Source organism: Ambystoma mexicanum, chromosome 6p (assembly GCF_040938575.1).
Source record: "Ambystoma mexicanum isolate Mex_15411 chromosome 6p, UKY_AmexF1_1, whole genome shotgun sequence".
Lineage (NCBI taxonomy): Eukaryota > Metazoa > Chordata > Amphibia > Caudata > Ambystomatidae > Ambystoma > Ambystoma mexicanum.
In genome coordinates, this window is record NC_090935.1 from 1,455,416,380 (window position 1) to 1,455,439,055 (window position 22,676).

At 45.5% G+C, this 22,676-nt stretch overlaps 2 protein-coding genes across 5 annotated transcripts in view; one reads left to right on the forward strand and one right to left on the reverse strand.

The window, feature by feature from the left end:
- The window catches only part of LOC138510520 (zinc finger protein 630-like), a 350,463-nt gene extending 333,470 nt beyond the window's left edge, over positions 1–16,993 (reverse strand). The window contains exons 1-2 of one of the 3 annotated variants that reach the window (XM_069626234.1): positions 16,911–16,993; positions 16,440–16,534 (exon numbers count right to left, since the gene is read on the reverse strand). In XM_069626234.1, the coding sequence (XP_069482335.1) occupies positions 16,440–16,463 (24 nt within the window). In that variant the 5' untranslated portion in view covers positions 16,464–16,534; positions 16,911–16,993. Of the gene's footprint in view, positions 1–16,439; positions 16,607–16,910 lie in introns of those variants that run through there. The other 2 variants (XM_069626233.1, XM_069626235.1) reach the window with 2 other exon arrangements.
- Positions 16,990–22,676, forward strand: part of LOC138510519 (zinc finger protein 436-like) — a 73,931-nt gene continuing 68,244 nt past the window's right edge. The window contains exon 1 of one of the 2 annotated variants that reach the window (XM_069626231.1): positions 16,990–17,393. In XM_069626231.1, the coding sequence (XP_069482332.1) occupies positions 17,370–17,393 (24 nt within the window). In that variant the 5' untranslated portion in view covers positions 16,990–17,369. The remainder of the gene's footprint in view (positions 17,394–22,676) is intronic. The other variant, XM_069626232.1, reaches the window with a different exon arrangement.

Sequence of the window (22,676 nt, forward strand, 5' to 3'; positions counted from 1 at the left end):
CACGGAGTGCCGGTAAGTAATGACAATGCTTTTGTCTTCACAGGCGAAAGTACAGCGTGCCGAAATGACCGCAGCCGATGGATCAGGTGAGTAAGCACTGCGAGTTAAGAATGCCTTGCTAACCTGCTGTTTCTTGTCTCTGCAGATGCTGCTGTCGACTGGATACAGGAATGGTGAGTATGATTCTTGCAGATTGAGGAAGAAAGGCTGGAACAGACTCGGTGAGCGTTCTGCTGCAGATGCAGAATAACGCAAAGCACGTTTCATCAATCGGGTGTGGTTTAAATAGCCTTGGAGTGATGAGGCGTCTTCTTCCACGGCCCCGCCTAGGTAAGAAAAGAGTTCCAGTTCCAGAAGCTTTCCCCATGCTGAATCCAGGGAATGGAGCTGCCCCACCCAGGTAAGAAAGTAGTTCCTGTTTACAGAGGACTTCTAAGTGGCTGGTAAGTAAGCAGCATGGTCTGCTGCAGGTAAGTCCACCCAAACATCTGCACACATATTATGAGCCCGGCGCTTCCAGTGCCGGGACCGATGATTCTGATGAGCCTGGTGCCACCGGCGCCAGGACAAGGTCCAAAAGGTCCCCGTGGAGACCGGCTGGTGCCTAGGATTAGGGTTAGGGGCCTACTTCCAAGGACGTTGGGCTGGTCCTGGCTCCTTGGAAGCAGTGATCATGACACTTTCCTCCAACTCTCTCTTCCCAAACATCTCCCTTCTCGAGCTCTGCCCTCATTCACTTCCTTTTTTTTTTTATTCTTTATTCAAAATTTAGTAATCAGAACAGGAATGGGCAATAAATCACCAAATCTCATAACACAGCATAAAGGATATATGCATGTAGGAACAGAAAAAGGAAAGAAAAACAAAAAAGAGACACATCGATATACAATTTTAAAGTTGAACTAGTACCTACTCAAAAACGCCCCCCAGACCTTCGCATGTAAATTCAATTTTCCCATTTTTCTGTAAAGAAATTTCTCAATGTTTGCTAAGCAGTTAATTTCTGTAAACCAATCCTCCAATATTGGTGAGACACGAGATTTCCAGCTCCTCAAAATCATTTCTTTGCAAATAGAAGGACCTCTGAACAAAAATGTCTTTTCTGATAGCGAAAGGTCTTCAAGTAAATCACTGCAACCTAGCACCATTGTTTAAAAATCCAAGTCAATATTTTGATTCAAAACCCCGAGACAAAGAATACATACCTCATGCCAAAATCCACAAACCCTTACACAGTCCCACAGTAGATGTTCCATACTGCCTTTCTCATTCCAGCAACACCAAAAAACATCAGAATCTGACAATCCTCTATTTTGAAGCGTTTCTGGGCTCCAATAAACTCTATTGAGAATTTTAATTTGTCTCGAACGTTCAGTCAAACTTATTGAGCAAAGCTTCACATTCGCACACATCTCAAGCCATAGGTCAGAAGTAATTTCACAACCCAATCTTCTGCTCCATTCTTTAAGTAAATCAGTATTCTCTTTATAATTCGATATAATTCAATGATAAACCCTACTTGCAAGTGACTGAACACCAGTAGTGAAAAGTTCAACATTTGCATCCCCGTCTGTTAGGCGATCCTCTGCACACCGATCCACTGCACACCAGAACATTGCTCACATTTCCCCAACACCTCCCTCCAGGGTTCGAGGCTCATGTGATTCGGTTTTCCCAAAGGACCGAAAGCTCCGTACCAGGTACGATTTACGGGCTCGATTGCAGCCCTTCCTGCACTGGCAGATGCCATGGAGAACATACAGCAGAAGGGGCGGCGTTACACCTCCACGCCGATCGTTCACTTGCTCACGTGATCCAGAGTGGCATTTCTCACGTGACCTTGGTGGACGTCACATGACCCCGAAACGCACAGTATATAAGGCTTGATGCACGGAACACTCATTGCTTCTCAGCTGTCTTCAGACCCTGGTTGGCGCTACGTTTGGATTACATTACTGGTTTACCTTGATCTTGGAACTCTCTCTTGGACTCCTTCGGATTACCCTTTTGTACCTTTGCTTGGAACTGCTTACCTATTGCTGGATTTCTGACACGACCCTAACTTGTCTTCGGATCATCCCTTGGTACCTTGTTGAACTTCTACGCCATTTCCCTTTTGGGATTCAAGTCACGCCTTCAGTTCTACAGGTGGCTTATCCTGCATACACGCTTGTCTGCGGTCCTCTTGTTCTATGGACCGCCTCATCTGAGTCTCGAACCTCCTTCTTAGGTTTCCTGGGTTTTCCAAACACCAGATAGGTAAGACTATTCAGATCCTTTGGTTCTTGTGATATATTGTAATTGCCTGGTACTTAACCTCGTTCTTTTTGACAGCAGCATCGGTGTTCCAGAGGTTCCGTGGATCCGGGAAGTAACATCTCCCACCTGTGGCCTCAAAGGTCGCACAGCGGGTTTCTTTTAGTTCCCCTGTGCGTCACTTGAGGACGGAGGTTTCAACGGTCTACACGACACTCAAGTCAGAACACCGTCACAATGCACTTCACCAATACATCTCTTCAATTTCCTGAAGTCCGAGATAGAGACATTTTCAACAATAAAAGTAGCACTTAGCACAGCGAAGTCAATCCATTTCTCATTTTTAAAAACATCACTAATCCATTGAATTCCACCAAGAAAACACTCCGGCCAAAACAACACCTTGCCATTGTTTGTTATAGCTTTATTCAGCCAAATAGATGCATCAGGCGATTTCAGAGCAACCGAGCCACACATATCATAGATATTCTTCCAAACGTCTCTAAGAAACTCAGTCAAGGGACATCTCTTACCATGTTTGCTAACAGTCGTGAATGTCGCTTTAGGGGCTAGTGGGCCCGTCACACTTGCCTCTGCCATCGCCCATTCACTAGGAGATTCCCTCAAAAATGGAAGAAAAAATTGGCATGAAAAGGCCAAATGATATGCCTTAAAATTTGGGACACCTAGCCCCCCCTTCTCGACTGGAAGCTGGAGTTTCCAAAGCTTCAGTCTTGGCGGTTTCTCATCCCAAATAAAGGACTGGAGAGTGGTATCAATCAACTTCCAATAATACTGACCAATTTTCAGGGGAAGCATACTCAAAATATAATAATTTTTGGTGCAGCATTCATCTTTAGCGCATTTACTTTACCCACAGAGATAGATGCAAAACCGACTACCTTTGGACGTTCAATTTCAGTTCCCTACAAACCATACCCATGTTTTCTTCAACAATATCACTTACACCCAGAGTCAACCAAACTCCCAAGTACTTCAGTTTTTTCTCACATCATTGAAATCCAAACCCTGTCACCAAAGATTTATCACAACGCGTAGTCACTGGCATTACCTCCGATTTAGACCAGTTAATCTTATATCCAGCCACTTCATGAAACCGATTAAGTGTGTTCATCAACGAATGTAAAGACAAATCCAAGTTCCTCAAAACTAATAAAAGATCATCTGCGTAGAACCAAGTCTTCTGTTCAATACCGTGAAAGGAAACACCTCTCAAATTCAAATCACACCTCAAAGCAATAGCAGGCGCTTCAATGGCTAGGACAAACAACAATGGTGACAGTGGACAACCTTGCCTAGTGCCCCTATGTAGATCAAAAGATTCTGACAATAAGCCATTAGTTTTAACATCTGCTGTGGGGCGAGCATACAAAAGGGCAACCCACGTAATGTATTCCTCTCCCATATTCATATTTCGTAAAACCCTAAACAAATGCTGCCAGTTAATTCGATCAAATGCTTTCTCAGCATCTAGGGAGAAAACCGCCACGTCTTCATCCAAATTCTGTGCATGGGACATGGTCAATAGCAAATTCCTGATATTACTGGAAGTCCTACGACCTTTAACAAACCCTGATTGGTCAGTGTGGATAAGCTTTGGCATGAGTTGTTCGATGCGTAAAGCAAGGAATTTAGCCAAAATCTTATTGTCAAAATCTTATTCAAACTGATTGGTCGATAGCTTGACGGCAAGTTACAATCCTTGCACTTCTTCAAATAGACCTAGATAGTAGCATGGTTTGTAGACGACGGGAGAAGGCCAACTTCCTTAGATTCAGTAAACATATCCTTCAAAAGACCCAACACCCTCTCTGGAAGAATTTTATAGAACTCAACCGGTAATCCATCAGGTCCCGGAGTTTTCCCAGAATTCAATTTACTAATGGCAAACCTGATTTCATCAATTGTGATCTGTCTGTTGAAGTCTTCCTTCTCATCACAAGTAAGTTTTGGAACATCCAACCTGTTCACGAAAAGTTCACCTTGACCAGTAACATCAGATTCATTCCTATATAGATCAGCATAAAAGGTCTTAAAGACCGAATTATTCTCATGCGGATCAAAAGTGGTCAAACCATTCCCATTCTGAATTGAAGTAATGGCTCCCTCAGAGTGTTGTTGTCTCAATCTGTAAGCTAGCCATTTAGCACACTTTTCGCCTCGTTCGAAATAAGCACATTTGATCCTATTCAAGTCGCTACTAACTTTCAAACACAAAATGTCATCCAGTTCTATCTTCAATTTCTTCAACTCATTACTCTTACCAGCATCATTCGAAACACACACCAATTCTCTCGTTACCTCAATAATACGAGCATCAATATCAGAAGTCAACCTACCCAATTTCTTCCTTTTGCTGCTAGACACACCTAGAGCAAGACCTCGCATCGTACATTTGAAGGCCTCCCAAATAGTTATTTTACTAAGTTCTTCCGAAATATTTTCCAACACAAAATATTCATCTTCAGTCCTAAGCTTCTCCAATAGGACATCATCATATATAATTGATGTATTCATTTTCCATTGAAACGATCTACAGCATTCAAAGTTCAGAGCTACACTCATAAAGTGAGGTGCATGATCAGTGACAGCAATAGAACCAATACTGCTGTCTAACAAATTTGCGGTCATCCCACCAGCCGTGAGCAGCATATCAATCCTCGAATAAGTGGAATGTGAGCCAGAATAAAAGGTAAACTCCCTGACATCAGGGTATTGTAGCCTCCAGCAATCTTTCAAATCAAAATCTTCAATAAGAGTCCTAAATGAACGATAATGTACATCTTTCCTCAGAATCATCCTCTGAGTTGAACAATCAATTGAACGATCATAAACCAAATTAAAATCGCCTCTAATTAAAAGATTGGGACAATCCAGGTCAAGCAAGAACTGCGACACATCCCTATAGAAAGAACCATCATCCATAGATGGAGCATAAACACTGCATAACACATTCTTAGTCCCCTGAATATCCACCAGAAGAGCAACCATCCTGCCCACTTTATCACTGCAAGTTTTCAAAATGATAATTGGGGAACTGTCATGCATAGACCACTGCGCGATGGTTCACACATTTTTAGTCCAGCAAATTCAGTAAGAAAACACTCAACTCGAAGCGCGGCTTGCCACAGTGAATGGAGGTTGCCATGGAAACTATGTGATACGTTGCTAAGGAAGCGCAACGTTCGTTTGGGATCACGGCATTGAACAGGTGACCTGGACTGTTTAAACCACGCCTCCACGTTTGTGCAGTGCTTCTGATCGAGCATTTTTTGGCGGTCGGTTTCTGGCCTTTTTTCTTGTTCTGATTACGTTCACCTTCTTGACCCGGCTTTTGACTTGACTACTCTTTTGGATCATCCTTGCCTGCTTTGTAAACTTTTGTCCTCTTGGTAACGAACTCTTGCTTTTGTCCCTCGATTACGTCTGGCTTTTCTCCTTCTGTTCCTGTTCTTGCCCGCTTGGATTTGCGACCCGGTTTGTACTTGGAAACTCTCTGGTTTTCCTTCTGTTGTTTGCACTCGGTAAAGACAGTATCTCATCTCCGCGTTTTAGAGACAAATCTAACCGTGGGACAGCTTCTGCTGCACCGTGGGACAGCCGCCGCTGCACTGTGGGACAGCCGCCGCTGCACCGTGGGACAGCCTCCGCTGCACCGTGGAACAGCCGCTGCAGCACTGTGGAACAGCCTCCGCTGTGCCGAGGAAGAAGATCTTACCTGGTAAACTTTCTCCATTTTAATAAGGGCGTCCCATCGTTTTTGCCTTACAGAGAAAGGTCTGGGTAAGCAGGATTTTGTTCTTGTTGCTTATTGTCACTCTTCATTTGATCCCAGGGTTATAGGCTCATACTGTTTATCCTTCTTTCAGAACATCTATTGGATTTCCTTTAAACCGTTGTGTTAGACATTCCAAGTCTCTAAACAATAGTCAGGTTAGTTTGGAGTAACACTAGAGAAATTAATTTTCTGAATTCCTTATCAGTTGTTCTAATCACATCTTTCTTGTTTATTTTCTACAGCCACGAGGTCTCGATGGGAATCCAATCTTCCAGTCAATAGATTGCTTTGTATGTTTATTTGTGCATTCAAAGTGATATATTAGCAGGAAGAATTCTTCTTCTACACTACAGGGTCAAGTCCAAGAGGAAGAATTCTGACAGGAACCTTTTCGAACAAGAATTGCAACACCACTGCTACTACTGGAATAGCATGAGGTGAAGGCACTGCCAACCCACCTCTTCTGTAAAACACATCCTCTCTCAATAGGTGAGTTTCCTGCAAAAAACAAACATCACATTTCATTTCCGCAATACAATTAAGAATCTTCTGCCGTTTCACCGGATTATTCATACCGTTAATATTTCATGAGGTGATCGATAGGCGCGATTCCCTGCTTGCAGACATTGTGATAGGTCAGAAATGATTCCAAAAAGTAAGCACTAGTTCAAAAACAAAAAAAAACCAAAGAAAACCTGCACCCCCCAAAACAGAAATAGGACGCCAACGTTACAAGCGCTCTAAAAACCCAATACCCCTGGTACCTCTCCCAAATAAGATTTCAATTGCTAATACAAGAACACAAGCATCACGTCTGAAAACCAATAACCTACACAACAATCCCCAAATCTATATACGTAAATCAACAAGAAAAAAACATTCAGTAAAATAATAACTACAAGGCAATTAGCCAATCCATCTGCTGGAAGAAAAAAAATGTAAAAGCAGCTCTTTCCAGCATTCAAAATAAGCTGATAAACACAGCCCACAACCAAATCCATATCCATAAATCCATCCAAATCCATAAGTCAACCATGGAAGCAAGGGCACAGTGCCTCAATAATGACTTTAAAACCTCCCCCAGATATAACAGATAGTGCACCGCCATAAACAGTCATCATGTGGTGTACATTACATGGACCATCAGCCAACACAACACTTACCACATCACATGCCAGTATAACATAGAGATGTGAGAGTATGTAACATAGCCATAACATTATAGAACATATCAGCTACATGGTAGAACATTAATGTAGAGAGTCGGGTCACTGTCACCAAACACGACACATTCAACATTGTGCAGTTACTCATCAATACAGAAAAAAAGTACATACTCGCGACCCAACCCCTTACCCCCATGATGCATCAAGAGCCAATGCATCTCAGCAACTTTAGTGTCCATTGTAAACTCAAGAGTTAAGCTTTAACAATCGGAACCCCCCAATGTAGTAAAGGCTGGTAAAGAATGTTTTTTCAGATCAAATGGCAACCACAAATCAAATACTAAATGCTGTATACTAGATAACCAACACACTTAATAATTTACTTATTCAGATCACAAGCATTACCTAAGCCCAATAATGGTAAAAAAATTGGAAAGGGTATTGAGTAATTGGCCACTTTGTTCCTTTATCCTGAAGGATAGATTAATGCACATTTAAGATAAGATCAAACTGAATACTAACTAAAACCGCTGCCCCCATCACAATTGATTTGCAACCGCTACCCCCACCATACTGATACAAACACAGGCAGTCATTGAAGGGACCAGATGTGTGGGCACACTGCAAGGGCACTGTAAGGTGGTGGCGGTGGGCAGAGCAGGCTCTTGCAATCCAGAGGGGACAACAGATGGATTTGTTAATCTTTCAGGGCCACTTCAATATTTCAAAGGCAGAGCATAGTACTATTTTCATGCCTGCTCTAGCACCGTGTCATTGTTTTGATGCTGTGTTCCAAATGTAATATGCTAAAACGGAACTCAAAAAACGAGAGCCCTGACATGTTTATATAACGTTGCCATGTGATCCGCCGAATGACGATTGTCTCCTTAATTGCCATGACAAGACAAGACATGTTTTACCTTCAATGCACGTCAGCGGATCCCAAGCCGGCCATGTAACTAACAGTAAGGCATGAAATGTAGCCGCCACGTGAAAAAAAGGGGAGGGGGAGGAAGCGCATTTCGTCAATCCATGTTCCGCCTCACCGTGTCCATACTTGCCGGTCGAGCGAAGGGAAGAGGATGTATCCACCTATGCCAGCTCCCGCTCACATACCGCAGTGCCCTCAATTCCCAGTAGCTCCAAAGTATTGCGTTCCATCTTCCCGGTCCTCGGCGGTGATCGCGAGTATCCGGAAGCAGATATCCGGACATGTGACTGATCAGCTGGTCAGAGAAAGATGGGTCCTTTCCTCAAGTAAACAAAGCTTCCTCCAACAAGCCCCGAGCTGAGATTCCAAGGCAAAAAAACGTTTAAATGCAGCATATATATGACTGACGCCATTTTAATAATATAAAAAAGAACTTTAAAAATTACTGAAAACGGCGTGTATTCACCAAACAACACATTTAATCAGCAATATCACGTGTTTTCTGAAAATCCTCCAACTAGGATAACGTATCCTTACAGTCAGAAGTGGTTTTATCGCCCTCTGGCAGCATTAAAGTCAGTAGATTAAACTTATTAAAGAAGACCCTCACTTGAAGCTCCCTTACCAAGTCTTTCACACCTTTAAAGTCTCTCCTAGCATCCACAAGCTCCTCACGATAGTCAGGATAGGTATAAATGGGTTTACCTTTGAAGGAAGCAGCTCCTTTAATCCTGGATGCAGTCAATAAGGATTGTCTTTTCCTTGAGAGAGTGAAGGATACCAATATGTGTCTAGGTCTGGAACCAGGGTCTTTACCGACCCAGTATGCATGATCAATGTCATTTTCACTGATGTTATCCACTCCATAACATTCTTTAGCAATCTGCATAACCAGTGGTATCATTTTCTAAGCCTTGGGATCAGCATGTTCCATAACCCCAACCAGTCCGATATTCTTTTCCCTCAACTTCAAATCCATTTCCAAGCGCTTGCATTTCTCACTCTGTAAAGTAGAGAGTTGGGGGCAGATCTCTCTCTTCGGCTGGGGCCCCCCTCTGGAACAGCCTCCCTGCCTCTCTAAACTTGAGCAGAACCACCTCTGGTCCCGGAAGCCACTTAAGACCTTCCCTTTCGCTTCCACTTTCCCTCACCGGAGCGGCACTGGGGCACGAGCAGACTCCAACGTCCTCTGCTTCGGCTCACCTTATTCATTACCGCTCCCTGCTGCTCACGCCTCTTACAGTGCGGCCGCTCCCCGACCAGGCTTCCCGCCCCCTGGGCGTCACTGACTCCTCTCTGGGATCAGAGCTCTGTTGAGCCCAGGCGGCGTCTGTGTCTCCTCCGATATGCCAGACAGGGGGTCCCATGCCTCCAAGCGGGTCACTGTTACGCTCACCTGGTATCCACAGGGACGCCACCCATCAGGGTTACTCGCTGATATTCTTCTCAGCTTTGCCCTGATGTGGTCTGAGGGGAAGGTTCTGCCTGAAAATACAGGAGGACTGTGTTCAAGACTGACCGACTGGGGTAAGTATCCTCCCTCCACCCCTGTATGATTTCAGTCCCTCTGGCGCCCTCTCCTCACCTTGTGGTAGAATTAGGCGTGCTCTCCGTCCTGCCTTCTTTGCAGGGGCGCGTTGTCTGTCATGGGCGAGTGCGGTCCAGTTACTTCACTGACGCCGGCCCGTTTGATATTGTTCAGGTAGGTCTTATTGCTGTTCTTTAGTTTTGTTGCTATCCTGCATGCCTTTCTTGTTTAAAATGTCTCTTTTTTCTCCCTTAAATGCGGAGCTTCAGCGCGGCAAACTGGCTTGGTTGAGCCCCGCTGGTAAATGATGGCGCATTAAGAGCGCTATGATGCGGTAAGTAAGCGCTATGCGCAGCGCTGCAAAGTCTTGCCTTTGCTAACCTGTGTTTTCCTTCCTTGTAGGTCACAGTGTTCTTCAGCGCAAGTGGAATGTCCGGAGAGGTGCCAGCTGAGAGGCGCCCAGCCAGGTAAGCCTTTTGAGCAGTTTGTAATTCGTAAATGTCTCTACTGCTTTCTTTAATGTTGCCTCTATCTTCCTCTTTCAGGTCGTTCTGTCCGGGAGGCGTGCAGATTCGAGGGAGCTGTTCTCACTAGCTGCGAGTGTTTACAGATGAAGACTGCAGGTAAGATGCTGCTGCTAATGATGTTCCTTCTGTTTCCTTGCAGGTTCTGCTTCTCCGAGGTTCGAGGGACTAGCTGGACACGTTGAGCGTCACGTTGCAAGCTGCAAAGTAACGCGAAGCGTGTTGTCTTGCTCGGGTGTGGTTTAAATAGCCCCAACAAAATAGTCCAGGTAAAGTAGTCCCAGGCTACCACACCCAAAACACTAGACCGCATAGCTTGGTTCTTAGGAACCAAGCTATGTGGATGCCTCCATGTTGGCTGACAATACAATAAAGTAGTTCCCAAGCAAATTGTTTTTCATGGTGTATGAGGGTTTTTGAAAAGGATGCCAAGCTCTCGAGGCTGAGTCCTGATTCCACCTGGCCAATGGGTTTGCCAGAGGGGGTTTTGGGCGAGGGTCGTGACAGCCAGTGCTAGGGAGGGCGGAAAGGGGGTCAAGGACACCTTCTGCTCTCCATATGCATTGGGATTCGCTGAATTTCACGGAGAAGGCACGGAGCTCGCACAGATGCGTCTACTCTATGCCGGTGACCATCTTGTCCTCTTAAACTATTTCTTTAGTGTTTCAAATCTAAAAAGATTCAACATTGATTATATGGATCAGCAAATAGAAGATCTCTAATATTAGATAAAGCAAGAGGCAAGGTATTAAAGGGGAATAGTGTATGGCCATGTATTATAAGGAATAAAAATAGTCAACTCACCGAGTTCCGTGACCATATAACATTGTCCTTTTTCCTCTATTTGGTCAAGGAACTCCTCTGTCCTATTTTCATGAGAAGTGCAAGAATTGTTGAAGCGCACCAAAGAACAGCATGAGAGACTGATTACCTGCACTTATATGTACTGGGACCTACGGTGATTAGTTCTGTGATTATGACAACGTTCACTAAGGAGCCCCGTTTCTTCTTTTAAAATTATGAATGTTATTCTTAAAAGTAGATCATATATAATACTCGCCTCATTGTTGTTAATAGACAGAAAAAAACGAAATCCCCAACCACGGTTGCCAGGAGGATAGTAGTGGTTGTTACGTCTTTAAGTGAATATGCGCATGCGCGAGGATCGTTCCAGGCCACGCATGCACGATACGAATAAAGACGGTCCATGCGGCAGTTGCCGCCGGGACCTCAGAAGCCACAGACGTGTGTGCCGTGTCTCATTGCATGTGTGCATGCGTGTGAGTGTATGAGGCGGCCGAGGCACGGGCTTGGCCTTCACATTGGCGATGAGGACGGATGCAGTGAGGAGGGCATTTTGGCACGCGCAAGCGAGTCAATCAGGTATCCCTTCCTTTAATGTAGTCCGGACCCGACAAGAGTGATGGCGGCCATTTTCACTTTCAGTGCGTGAGGCAGTAGCGGCCCGCGAGGGTGCTTGTGCGCTGTCCACGTACCAAAGAAGGTAAAATCCTCAATTTTTGGAACCCCTGCATTCCTCTGATCTGGAGGACTGCAATCACAGCCGGTGGTGGCAGATTCGGCACAGCAAGGTGCCAGAAAAGACATCCAGATCCTGACAGACAGCCAGTGGCCTGTACCAGAGCTGATGCCCAACATATCGTCGCTGTGGACACATTAAGGTACGTCTGTGTCTGCCCTTTTGAGTCAGGTTTGCGGTCTCCATTGTAAGGGGAGGTGCCTGTGCGACCTGTGAAGATGGCTGACAGCGACAGTGAGGTGCCCACGCCGGCGAGAGTGGCACGACGTCAACAGGGATCACTACCACCCATGCAGGAGTTTGACACCTCCGGCCCACCCTCCAAACTGGGCCCCAAATGGCTTTTGTGGATAAAGAAATTTGACATGTTTTTTAGAGCCACAGGGGAGGATGATGACGACGCAAAGGTTGCCACGCTGCTCTACTCGGCAGGTACGGAAGTTCTGCGGATATATGAATCCTTAAACCTGCAAGTTGTGACCTATGCAGCCGTCAAAACAGCGCTCCACAACCACTTTGTTCCACTGTCAAACGTTGATTTCGACAGATTCGTCATGTGCGGGGAGAAACAACAAAACGACAAATCCCTGGACTAGTTTTGCGCACGCCTGCGACAATTGGCAAGCACCTGCAGGTGGGACAATGAGGAGGTAATGATTCGCAAACAAGTCATCCAAGGCTGTAGCTCCAGCAAATTGAGAAGGCAGATTCTGCAGGAGCCAGGCATGACGTTGACACAGATATTGGACAATGGTAGGGTGCATGAGCTCGCCGAGAGCAGAGGTGCAAAAATGGACGCCGCAGTGCGCCCGTGCAAAAGTGAGGAAGCGTTTGCAGTGGGAAGACAAACCCAGAAGCGTCAGGAGGCATCATCCACGCAAGGCACCCCAACTGTGTGCCAATACTGTGGGTATGATTTACCACACGCAGAAGACTGTCCGGCAAAGATGAGAGTCTGCGGGAGATGCAACACGCCGGGACACTATGCGAGGATGTGTCGAGCGGCTGCACCAGTGACTACACACAGAGGACCAGCTAGAGCAGGTGGAGGCGGTTTCAGGAGACAACGAAGCATCGCCACATTAGAAAAGGACGCTCGGAGGCTGAACATCGCAGAAGAGGAGGAAGAAGATGAAGACATTTTCTTTATCTCAAACCTGGCCACAGGGACCAAGAAAAGGAGGCAACCCATGTGTGTCGTGGACATTGGAGGTAACCCCACACAAGTACTGATCGACACAGGGGCCTCCGTGTGTGTTTTAGCCACTGCACATTACAAAACCATCCCAGGCCCGCCACCGCTGGACGATTCCAAAGTCAAAATATTCACTTTTGGGGGACACACACCTCTACCGATCCAAGGTGTGTTCGTGGCACCCGTGACCCATGGGGCTCAGACAATCAAAGCACGTTTTTTCGTCACTGACGTCAGTCCACATTCACTGCTGAGCTGCGCCCCTTCGGAGGCTTTGAATATTGTGCATTTCGCACTGGCAGTATACCAGGTAGACATCGACCAACTGCTGGACAAGTTCTCAAGCATTTTCCAGGGAGTGGGAAAATTAAAAGCAGCCCCAGTGCGACTGCACATTGATGAAACAATTCGGCCCACGGCACTGAAACACTCCAGGATACCCTTCCACCTCAGGTCACAGGTGGAGAAGGAGCTTCAATCACTCATGGAGATGGACATTATCGAGAGAGTAGAGGGACCGACCCCCTGGGTCTCGCCTATTGTCGTTGCGCCAAAACCGTAACAACCCGGTGCCGTCCGCATCTGTGTGGACATGCAACTCACGAACGCTGACATCAAGCGATCTGCAAGGGGCCAAAGTCTTCTCGAAGCTAGATCTGAGGTCCAGTATCACCAGCTAGAACTTCACCCGGACTCTCGGTATATAACAACATTTACCACCCATGAAGGCCTCTATCAGTTCAAACGTCTCAGCTTCGGCGTATCCTCAGCTGCAGAAGTTTTCCAGAATGCCATAAGAGGAGCGCTAGCAGGCCTGAAGGGAGTGCTCAATATGAGCGATGACATTCTCGTATTCGCGGCGTCCAGGCTGAACACATGAAGCATCTAGAGTTGACTTTGCAGCGGCTGAAAGAGCTGGGCCTTACCCTACACCGCAGGAAGTGCGAGTTCTTCAAGGATTGCATCGGATTCTTCGGGTTCATCTTCCACGCGAGTTGGGTGTCACCTGACCCGGAGAAAATCCGAGACATCCGCGAGGCTGCGGCGCCCCAATCCCCCACGGAGGAGCGCAGTTTCCTTGGGATGGTCAATTACTGTGGACGATTTATTAAAGGCCTCGCATCCCTATCTGAACCACTCCGAGCCCTGACCAAGAACGATGTTCCATGGATTTGGGAGAAGAGAGAGCAAGAGGCATTTCTTGACATAAAGAGAGCACTCTCTGACCAAGACACGATGGCATACTTTGACCCCACTGCAGAGTCGGAGATAGTTGTAGATGCCAGCCCGGTGGGGCTATGAGCCGTTCTCATGCAAGCGGATGCCAGAGGAGACATGCGCCCAATTGCCTATGCGAGCAAAGCACTTACAGACACCGAAAGGCGCTACTCGCAAACCGAAAGGGAGGCACTAGCGATCTTGTGGGGTTGCCGGCATTTTCGCCTCTACATTCTAGGGAAACCTGTAATAGTGGTGACAGACCATAAACCACTGATTCCGATTCATGGATCGAACAGTGGATGCTTGCACTCATCGAGTATGGGGTCAAACTGGTGTACAGACCCAGGACAAACAACTCAGCCGACTATTTATCCCGCCATCCGAGATGCAAAAGGGGTCAAGGTTCCGGTGACCTGGTGGAGTGTCAGGAGTTTGTCCACAGCATTGTGGAAAGTGCAATGCCAGTGGCGCTGTCGAGGGAGGTAATAGCCAAAGAATCGACTACGGACGAAGTATTAAAAATCATACAGGCAGCCATACGGAGCGGAGAATGGGAGAGAGGTGCTCAATAAGAACACCCGGCGAGAAGACAGAGCACAGAGGGACCTCCAAGCTCTTTGGAAGGTACGAGATGAACTCTCGATCTCGGATGATGGGCTACTATTGCGAGGATGACAGATCGTTATCCCGCAAGTGCTGAGAGCAAGGGTTCTGGAGCTAGCACACACCGGTCACCACAGTGTTGCCAAGACTAAGGCATGGCTGAGACCAAAAGTATGGTTTCCTGACCTAGAAAGTCTGGTGGAAGGACACGTGCGGAGGTGCCTGCCATGTCAAGCCGCGAGTCCCGTAGACAGAGCTCCGCCGATTAGCTTCATGGAAATGAGTGAAAGTCCCTGGGGCACAGTTCATGCGGTCTTCGGGTCGACTGGGAGGGGCATGTATTTCTTGGTCGTAGTGGACCAGTGGTCGAGGTACCCGGAGGTGGAGCTAGTGCACTCAACAGCAAGTGACCACACCACCTTGGCACTTGACAAGATGTTCGCAACTCATGGCTTCCTAAAGGTCCGGTGCTCCGATAATGGGCCACCGTTCACAGGGTATCAATTTGCCCAATACATGAAGGAGAGAGGGATTCAACACCGAAAAGTATCACCACTCTGGCCCGGGGCCAATGGCGAAGCGGAAAGACTCATGAGAACATTGAACAAAGTTTTCTGAGTATCAGCCAACGGGAATATAGAACGACACCCCACCAATCGACAGGGGTCCCCCCGGCCGAAGCACTGTTTGGACGCTGCCCCAGGGGGCTCATTCCGGAGGTAGAAGGCCGCGAGCCAGGGGTAATTGACGATGACAAGGAGAGAGCGGCCCGCAACAAGAAGGAGAGCATGAGGATAGGCCTACTGGAGAGGGAGGTAGCTGTAGGAGATTATGTACTCGCCAGGAATCGACGACGGGAAGGAAAATTATTGCTCACATATGAGCCCCAACCGTGGACAGTCACCCATGTAAAAAGGACTATGGTCACTGCCGCCAGCGAAAGAGGGACTGTCACCCGCAAAAAGTCCTTCTTCAAGAAGGTAGAGGTCCGACACCGAGAGGAAGAGCCAGAAGAGCTTCCCCTGCCAGAGGACCAGGTAGAGGACCCCGAAGCTGACATGCCAGTGGACACCACACCACGGGACATGACACCGCTGCCGACCCCAGGGAGTAGCAGTCGGTATCCGACGAGGCAGTGTCGCAAACCACCCATCCGGTTCAAGGACTACATCCTGGACTCAGGAGACTGAGCCGATGACCGAGCCAGGTCAGCGACCCACGTTGGGTCAAGTTTTGAAGTTATTGTGTTCAATGTTGTTTTTCTGTTTCAAGAAAAAAAGGGATGTTACGTCTTTAAGTGAATGAGCGCATGCATGAGCCTCGTTCCAGGCCACGCATGCGCGATACGAATAAAGACGGTCCCTGCTGCAGTTGCATCCGGGACATCAGAAGCCACAGACGTGTGTGACGTGTCTCATTGCATGTGTGCATGCGTGTGAGTGTATGAGGCGGCCCGAGGCACAGGCTTGGCCTTCACAGCGGTGTATGTTAAGTTCAGGACACACAGATCAACACTGACGAATTTAATTGTGTTTGTTTTGGTGCTTGATACTGTAAGCAGGGCAAGGGTAGAATTACTTTATTCACTAGTGGCACATCCAGAGAACTGGGCACCCGCCTCTAAATACCAGTAGATACATTAAAAGGCGAACTCTCCAGTCCAGCACAAGACTCACCTCGTCTGACTCCTGTCCGGACATTTCTTTCGAGATCGTTCTTGGATGAATTTACTTTCGATTACGCAGTCTAATGAGCAGGGCCTGCAAATAAACTGTAGGCATGGGTTATTTCCTCAGAAGCCGAAGAAAAATCCTGGCCAAAATGTGACTCGCTCTAGTTTCCTACTGCGCATGCACAGAACACAGATCACTAGCAGAGGTCACTAGAGCTAAACATGCACTAGTCTGCTCCCCCTGAAAATATAGGGATATTGAATATATAATTTTAAAAAGCACCGGCACCCAACCAATTTGAAATGCTATAATATAGATTGAGATTAAATTAAAACTGGGTGGAAGCGCTTCGCTAACATTGATGTAAAGCGTTGCAAGAAACGTTTTACAGTAATAAAGTAAATGCATTTGTATGTACATCACCAAGGAAGGGCTAGTAGAGTTGTTTGATGAATGAGGTATTACTGTACTTACAGTGCCAACCCCACCTACGCCCTCTGACCTAGTTAAGAGCCGTGTTTCCATAATTGTGTGCATGTCTGTATGGGGGTTTCCCCATTGACGACAATGAGTTTGCGCCACGCATGCGCAGCAGACTTGTATCATTCACTGAAAGGTGTCTAGATATTGAGCATGACAAGAAAGTTCCCCAGACGGAGTCTGCGCTGAAAGCAGTGTCTGTATTCTGAGCTTTTTGAGTCACAAGATTAGTCACAATAAGGCGTTCTTAGCAACAGCTGTCAATACTCAAACCATTGTTACGTTCAGGTTTGGTATTAGGTTTAGGGGTTCTCTGCCCGTCGGCCACCTCCATCTCACTCTGGAATGTTTACAGGGAGTACAGGTGTATCTCAGGGCATTGTTTCGTCGACACCTGGTCAGCCACCCACCGAAATTCCACCTCAAAAGTAAAGTCTAAGGCTGCAAAAAAAAATGTCAAACCTGGAGTCGGATAAGGTGAGTGATAATATAGAACTCTCAAATGTCCCCATTTTATGAAGGAGTACGTCAAGTACGTCTTGGCTTTATTCTTTGCATTCTGATCCATATAACCCAACATAGAATCTGTTTACATTTTTTTAAAGCCAAAATATTTCAAGCAGTTTAATAAAATGTATTGAAAAAGTTTTCATTTTGTGCTTTAAAATAAGTAATGACATGCAGATTCTTAATCACGTGTTAAATTCCAGCAGTGCACAAATTAAACATTCTACCACAATTGTTTAATTGTCAATTAATGGCTGTAAAGTGACACAGAAAACTATCCTGCAATCAAGGAATTTGAAAAGCTTTTCATGGCTTTAGTTAAATGCTGCGGTGACAGCTGGAATTCTCTCTGCAGGCTTAAGCAGACAAGCAAACACCCCTCCCCAACCCCCACCCCCCTGAGTAACTTTACGCATGAAATAGGGAAACATGAGAGTTCTGGTTAATGATGGTATATATCCCTTCATGATGTACTCTTCTAGCTTCCAAGCGCTGTAAAAATAGGTGTTGCTATTGCAAATTTAATGGTACACAATGTATTGACCTCACAAGGATGAGGGCCCTGCCTGAGTCTGTCCTGTCAATATATCGAACATGCAAAGTAGAGGATGTTCACACGTCTGAGGCAAGCATTGGTATATACACAATACAAGTTGTTGCATGAGAAAATCGTTAAAGAGACCTCCAGCTTCTTGGTTACAAGTTTCCATGCTTATTCAAATAAAATCCTCCCATTGTGTTGCATGGTCCAACTTTTATAATGAACATTCAAATGCTGCTATGGTGTACAGGTAGGTTGCTAGGAATCAGTGGGAGTAAAGGGGCACAGAAAGTGGGTGCACTGACCAATAAGAACCTATCCTGAAGAGTACAAGATGTGTGGCTATTTGTAAAATGACAGTTCTAACTTTAAAGTTGTTTTCACTTTGAAAAAGTTTACTATGCAGCAAGCTTTGATGTACGTTTACACGCTAAAGAAAGTAACTAATCAAAGAACACTTAATTCTTACAATTGGCAATGTAGTAATTTCTTAAGGAGTACTAGACAAGGACTAGAATAGTTCAATTTTATTAAAAAGGTTTGTTAGGTGGTCCGAAAATGCTATTTCGGTCTCTGGGGTAGACGCTGTTCTTTCTTTCTCGGTTCTTGTCAGGACGTGTTCCTTAGTCTTACTGTAGTTTTCTCTATCCCACAAAGCATGAACTCGGCCTCCAATTGTCAGGATTCAGTCTTTCTCATTTCAGTCTACTACCCAATTGTAGAAAGTATCATTTGCTTTCTTGTTTCAGAGTTTAAGGTTTCTCCTCTCACTCAGTTTCACTTGCAGCTAGATTCAACGTTTCTTCACTTAATCCAGTCTAACTAGGAACTTTTGTGTTTATTGAATGGCGCTTTTGCCAAAATGCTCTACAATTCATAAATGGTACATATGAATATTGCACATTTAAAAATAACAATCGGGAAAAGAAAGGAAATGTTCTTTAAGAAAAGAAAAACAACATGAGAAGTGGCAGCCCGAAAAGGAAAGAGGAGGGAATTCTAATGTTTGGGGCAAGTTGCGTGAAGTCACAAAAGCGAGATTGAGCTCAAGTGGGTCGAGGAATAATTAGAAGAAACTGAGATGTCAGGCGACAGAGATTATAAGGAAATATAATAACACAGATATAGAGTTGCCGGACCATGAACACATTTAAACGCAATACAGAGAAAGTGAAAAAGTATATGTAAATGAAATGGAAACCAGAGAAGAAGATATGGAAGAACGTGGTGACCCGTGAAATAGAAGAATTCAAGTTTGAGTGAATAGTGGCAAAGGCATGTATGAGATGGCCGACAAGAGAAGCAGAACAGTAGTCCAGACTAGGAAGGTGCGAGTGGAATTAAGTTTCGTAGAATAAAATGTACAAAAAAGGCAAATGTTTATAACACTGAAGAGGAAAAGATGAGCCGCACGTGCAGAGCTGATATATAAAGTGACAAAGAAAGTGAGGGATCAATAATGATACCAAGATTGCAGCAGAAGTGGACAGAGAAAGATAAGAGGGGTTTGGGGGAGATCTAAGAGGGAGCGGAACAAGACAGAGAGGCTAATGCAAGGAAATAGCTAATTACATTTTTGGAGGGATTATGATGGAGTCTGTGTGTGAGCATCGAGGTTTAAATTGCAGAGAGACACGATGAAAGAGGAGAATGCAGAACCTCAGAACAAGAAGAACATGTGAGCCATCAACATAGAAGTGACAGGACAAACTAAAAGAAGAAATAATTGGTGAAAGAGGTGACATCTAGAAGGGGGGGAAAGCAAAGGATAAAGTGCTGCATTTTGAGGGACGTCACAGGAGGACTGAAATGAGGGGATTGACCTGTCTAGGATATAGTAGGTCCAGACAGAAAGATGAGGAGAAAACCAGTGAAGAACAATACCTGAGAGTCCTAATGAGCAAAGAGTGGCCAGAATTATAGTGTGATCCACTGTCAATAGAACAAGTAATGAGTGCTTAGCATGACGTGCAGACGAGAATTGGTAACACAAGCAGTTTCAGTGGAATGAAAATATTGAAAACCTGATTGAACTAGATGATGCAGAGAATTAGCATCATGGAAAGGAGTGAGTTCAGAATATGTTTCTCGTTCCAGAATTTTAGAAAGGAATGATTGGAAAGATATGACAACATTGAGAAGCAATATACGAATCAAAGGAAGGGTGTGTTCATATTGGAGCGACAGTAGCATGAGAGAAAGATAATAGAAGACATTGAACGATTACAAAAAAATGGTATGAAATTAAGGATGTATAAACAGATGGAAGGCGATCGGAAGGAGCAACGGTTCGGTGGGCATGTTTTACAATGCTCTAGAATCAAAGTCTGGTAATAGCGAAAAGGAAGATAAAGCCAGAAAGTGATACAGCGAGATAGCAAAGCTAACATTAGAAGTAGAAGACGGAAAGGAAGAGCAGAGTGTTTCAATCTTGGATGCAAAGTCCATATCCGAAAGAATTGAAGAGGAAGAAGGAGGAGCCCACAAACGATTGACACTATGAACCAAATGGCAAGGATGAGGAGAAAGAGTTAAAATAAGATTGGTTTAATATTGCTTGTTCACTTGGACACAAGAATTGACGTAAGCAAAGTGTACAGCTTTGACTTTGGATATCCTGTGCAATTCTCATTTTCTATAATTGAAGGCATCCATGGGCCTCTCTTTCAGGCGTGAATCTGCTTGTTGCTTTTTTTCCATCCACTGGTCTGGTCATTTGCCAGATTCTTCCATTCAAGCTTAGTGTGACCTCACATGGTCCCATCCTCTGGAATTTCACCTCTATCACCCACTCTGGACCATTCTCAGCGCCACCCCGCTCCACTGCCACATTGGTTTGGTGTTTGACTCATTCTTGCAGCAGCTCGGGGGCTCTGTGTCTGGCATCCAGATGCCCTCTTGCGCTCTTCAAAACTTACTCACATATACCTGATTTGCAGTTCCTTCTGAAATCTCTCTCTGTGTTCCTCCAATCTTCTGCTGTCCCTGTCCACCTTCCACCTACTCGAATTGAGTAGGTTTCTCTCCTCACCTGGCTTTCTATCATCTTCCTCCTCTTTGGATGATAGTGGTTCTATCCGCCTCCTCGCCTCCTTCACACAAGATTACTGATCTCCTCCAACTCTTAAATATCTTTCTCTTGACAAATGGGACCAACTCCTTCAATATCCTCCATAATTTGCCTCCAACCTCAGGCATTATCTCATAGATTTGATCAACTACTCCAACCTCTCTGGTGTGGTATCAACGCATTCGCGATACTCCCCCTCCAACCTCTTTGTTCTCTTCCACAGATAGAAAGTATCCACTCCTCCAGCCTTCTCCCTCTAACACTCTCCTCCATTCTCCAGCTCTCGCCTCAAAAAGACTTCTAGCTCTCCAATGCACTCCAAGCACCTTCCTCCAGCTCCTTCCCAAATGCCCTACACTGTTGGACTGAGCTGGCTGGCTTTTATTGTTTGGTCTCACCCCCCTTCTCTCTCTGTGTTCCTCCAATCTTCTGCTGTCCCTGTCCACCTTCCACCTACTCGAATTGAGTAGGTTTCTCTCCTCACCTGGCTTTCTATCATCTTCCTCCTCTTTGGATGATAGTGGTTCTATCCGCCTCCTCGCCTCCTTCACACAAGATTACTGATCTCCTCCAACTCTTAAATATCTTTCTCTTGACAAATGGGACCAACTCCTTCAATATCCTCCATAATTTGCCTCCAACCTCAGGCATTATCTCATAGATTTGATCAACTACTCCAACCTCTCTGGTGTGGTATCAACGCATTCGCGATACTCCCCCTCCAACCTCTTTGTTCTCTTCCACAGATAGTAAGTATCCACTCCTCCAGCCTTCTCCCTCTAACACTCTCCTCCATTCTCCAGCTCTCGCCTCAAAAAGACTTCTAGCTCTCCAATGCACTCCAAGCACCTTCCTCCAGCTCCTTCCCAAATGCCCTACACTGTTGGACTGAGCTGGCTGGCTTTTATTGTTTGGTCTCACCCCCCTCCCCCACCCCAACCTGTGTTGTGCTTTAGAGACATGTAGTGTGGGCTGTGCTCTTTTGGGACTGGGCCATATGCTCATGGTCATGTTGGTTGTAAGGGATTTGGCCTGATGTTATGCTAAGGCATGCTGCCATTTTGGATTTCAGAAAGGCCCTGGACATGTTTGAGGTCTCCTCCCACCCATGGACCTTTGCCCACCATTGTCTGCTCTAGCATAGGTCCTTCTGCACTCCAACATGTAAATCTATATTCTGGAAATCGTCTGGTAAGTATGTGAAACTGTTTGTTGGGCGAGGGAACTTGTAACTTTGTAATTGCTGTGAAATTAATGGTAGCAGGTACGTATTTGTTTTTCTTTCTTGTGCAAGAAATGCAGATCCGTTTCCCATTATTTGAGTGCACGTTGTTTCTATGGGACTCCCACAGTCTGCATGAGTATAATTCATAATCAGAAATATTTTTCCCTGCATCGGTGCAGAAGAAAGAAATGTATTTTCTTTATTGGTGACTTTTTAAAAATGTTACAACTTTGATTCTTTCAAGCTTTCAAGGGGAAGGCTTAATTTCCTACGCTGGGTGTTTTTGGGTATGGTTTGGTAGGTGGATTGGCTCTCTGAGAGGATCACACTTATGATGAGGAGTGTCTTTAAGGGATCCTAATGACCTTCCACCCTTTCCCCTTGGTGATCATGGGTTTATTTGGTTGGTGTGAATGC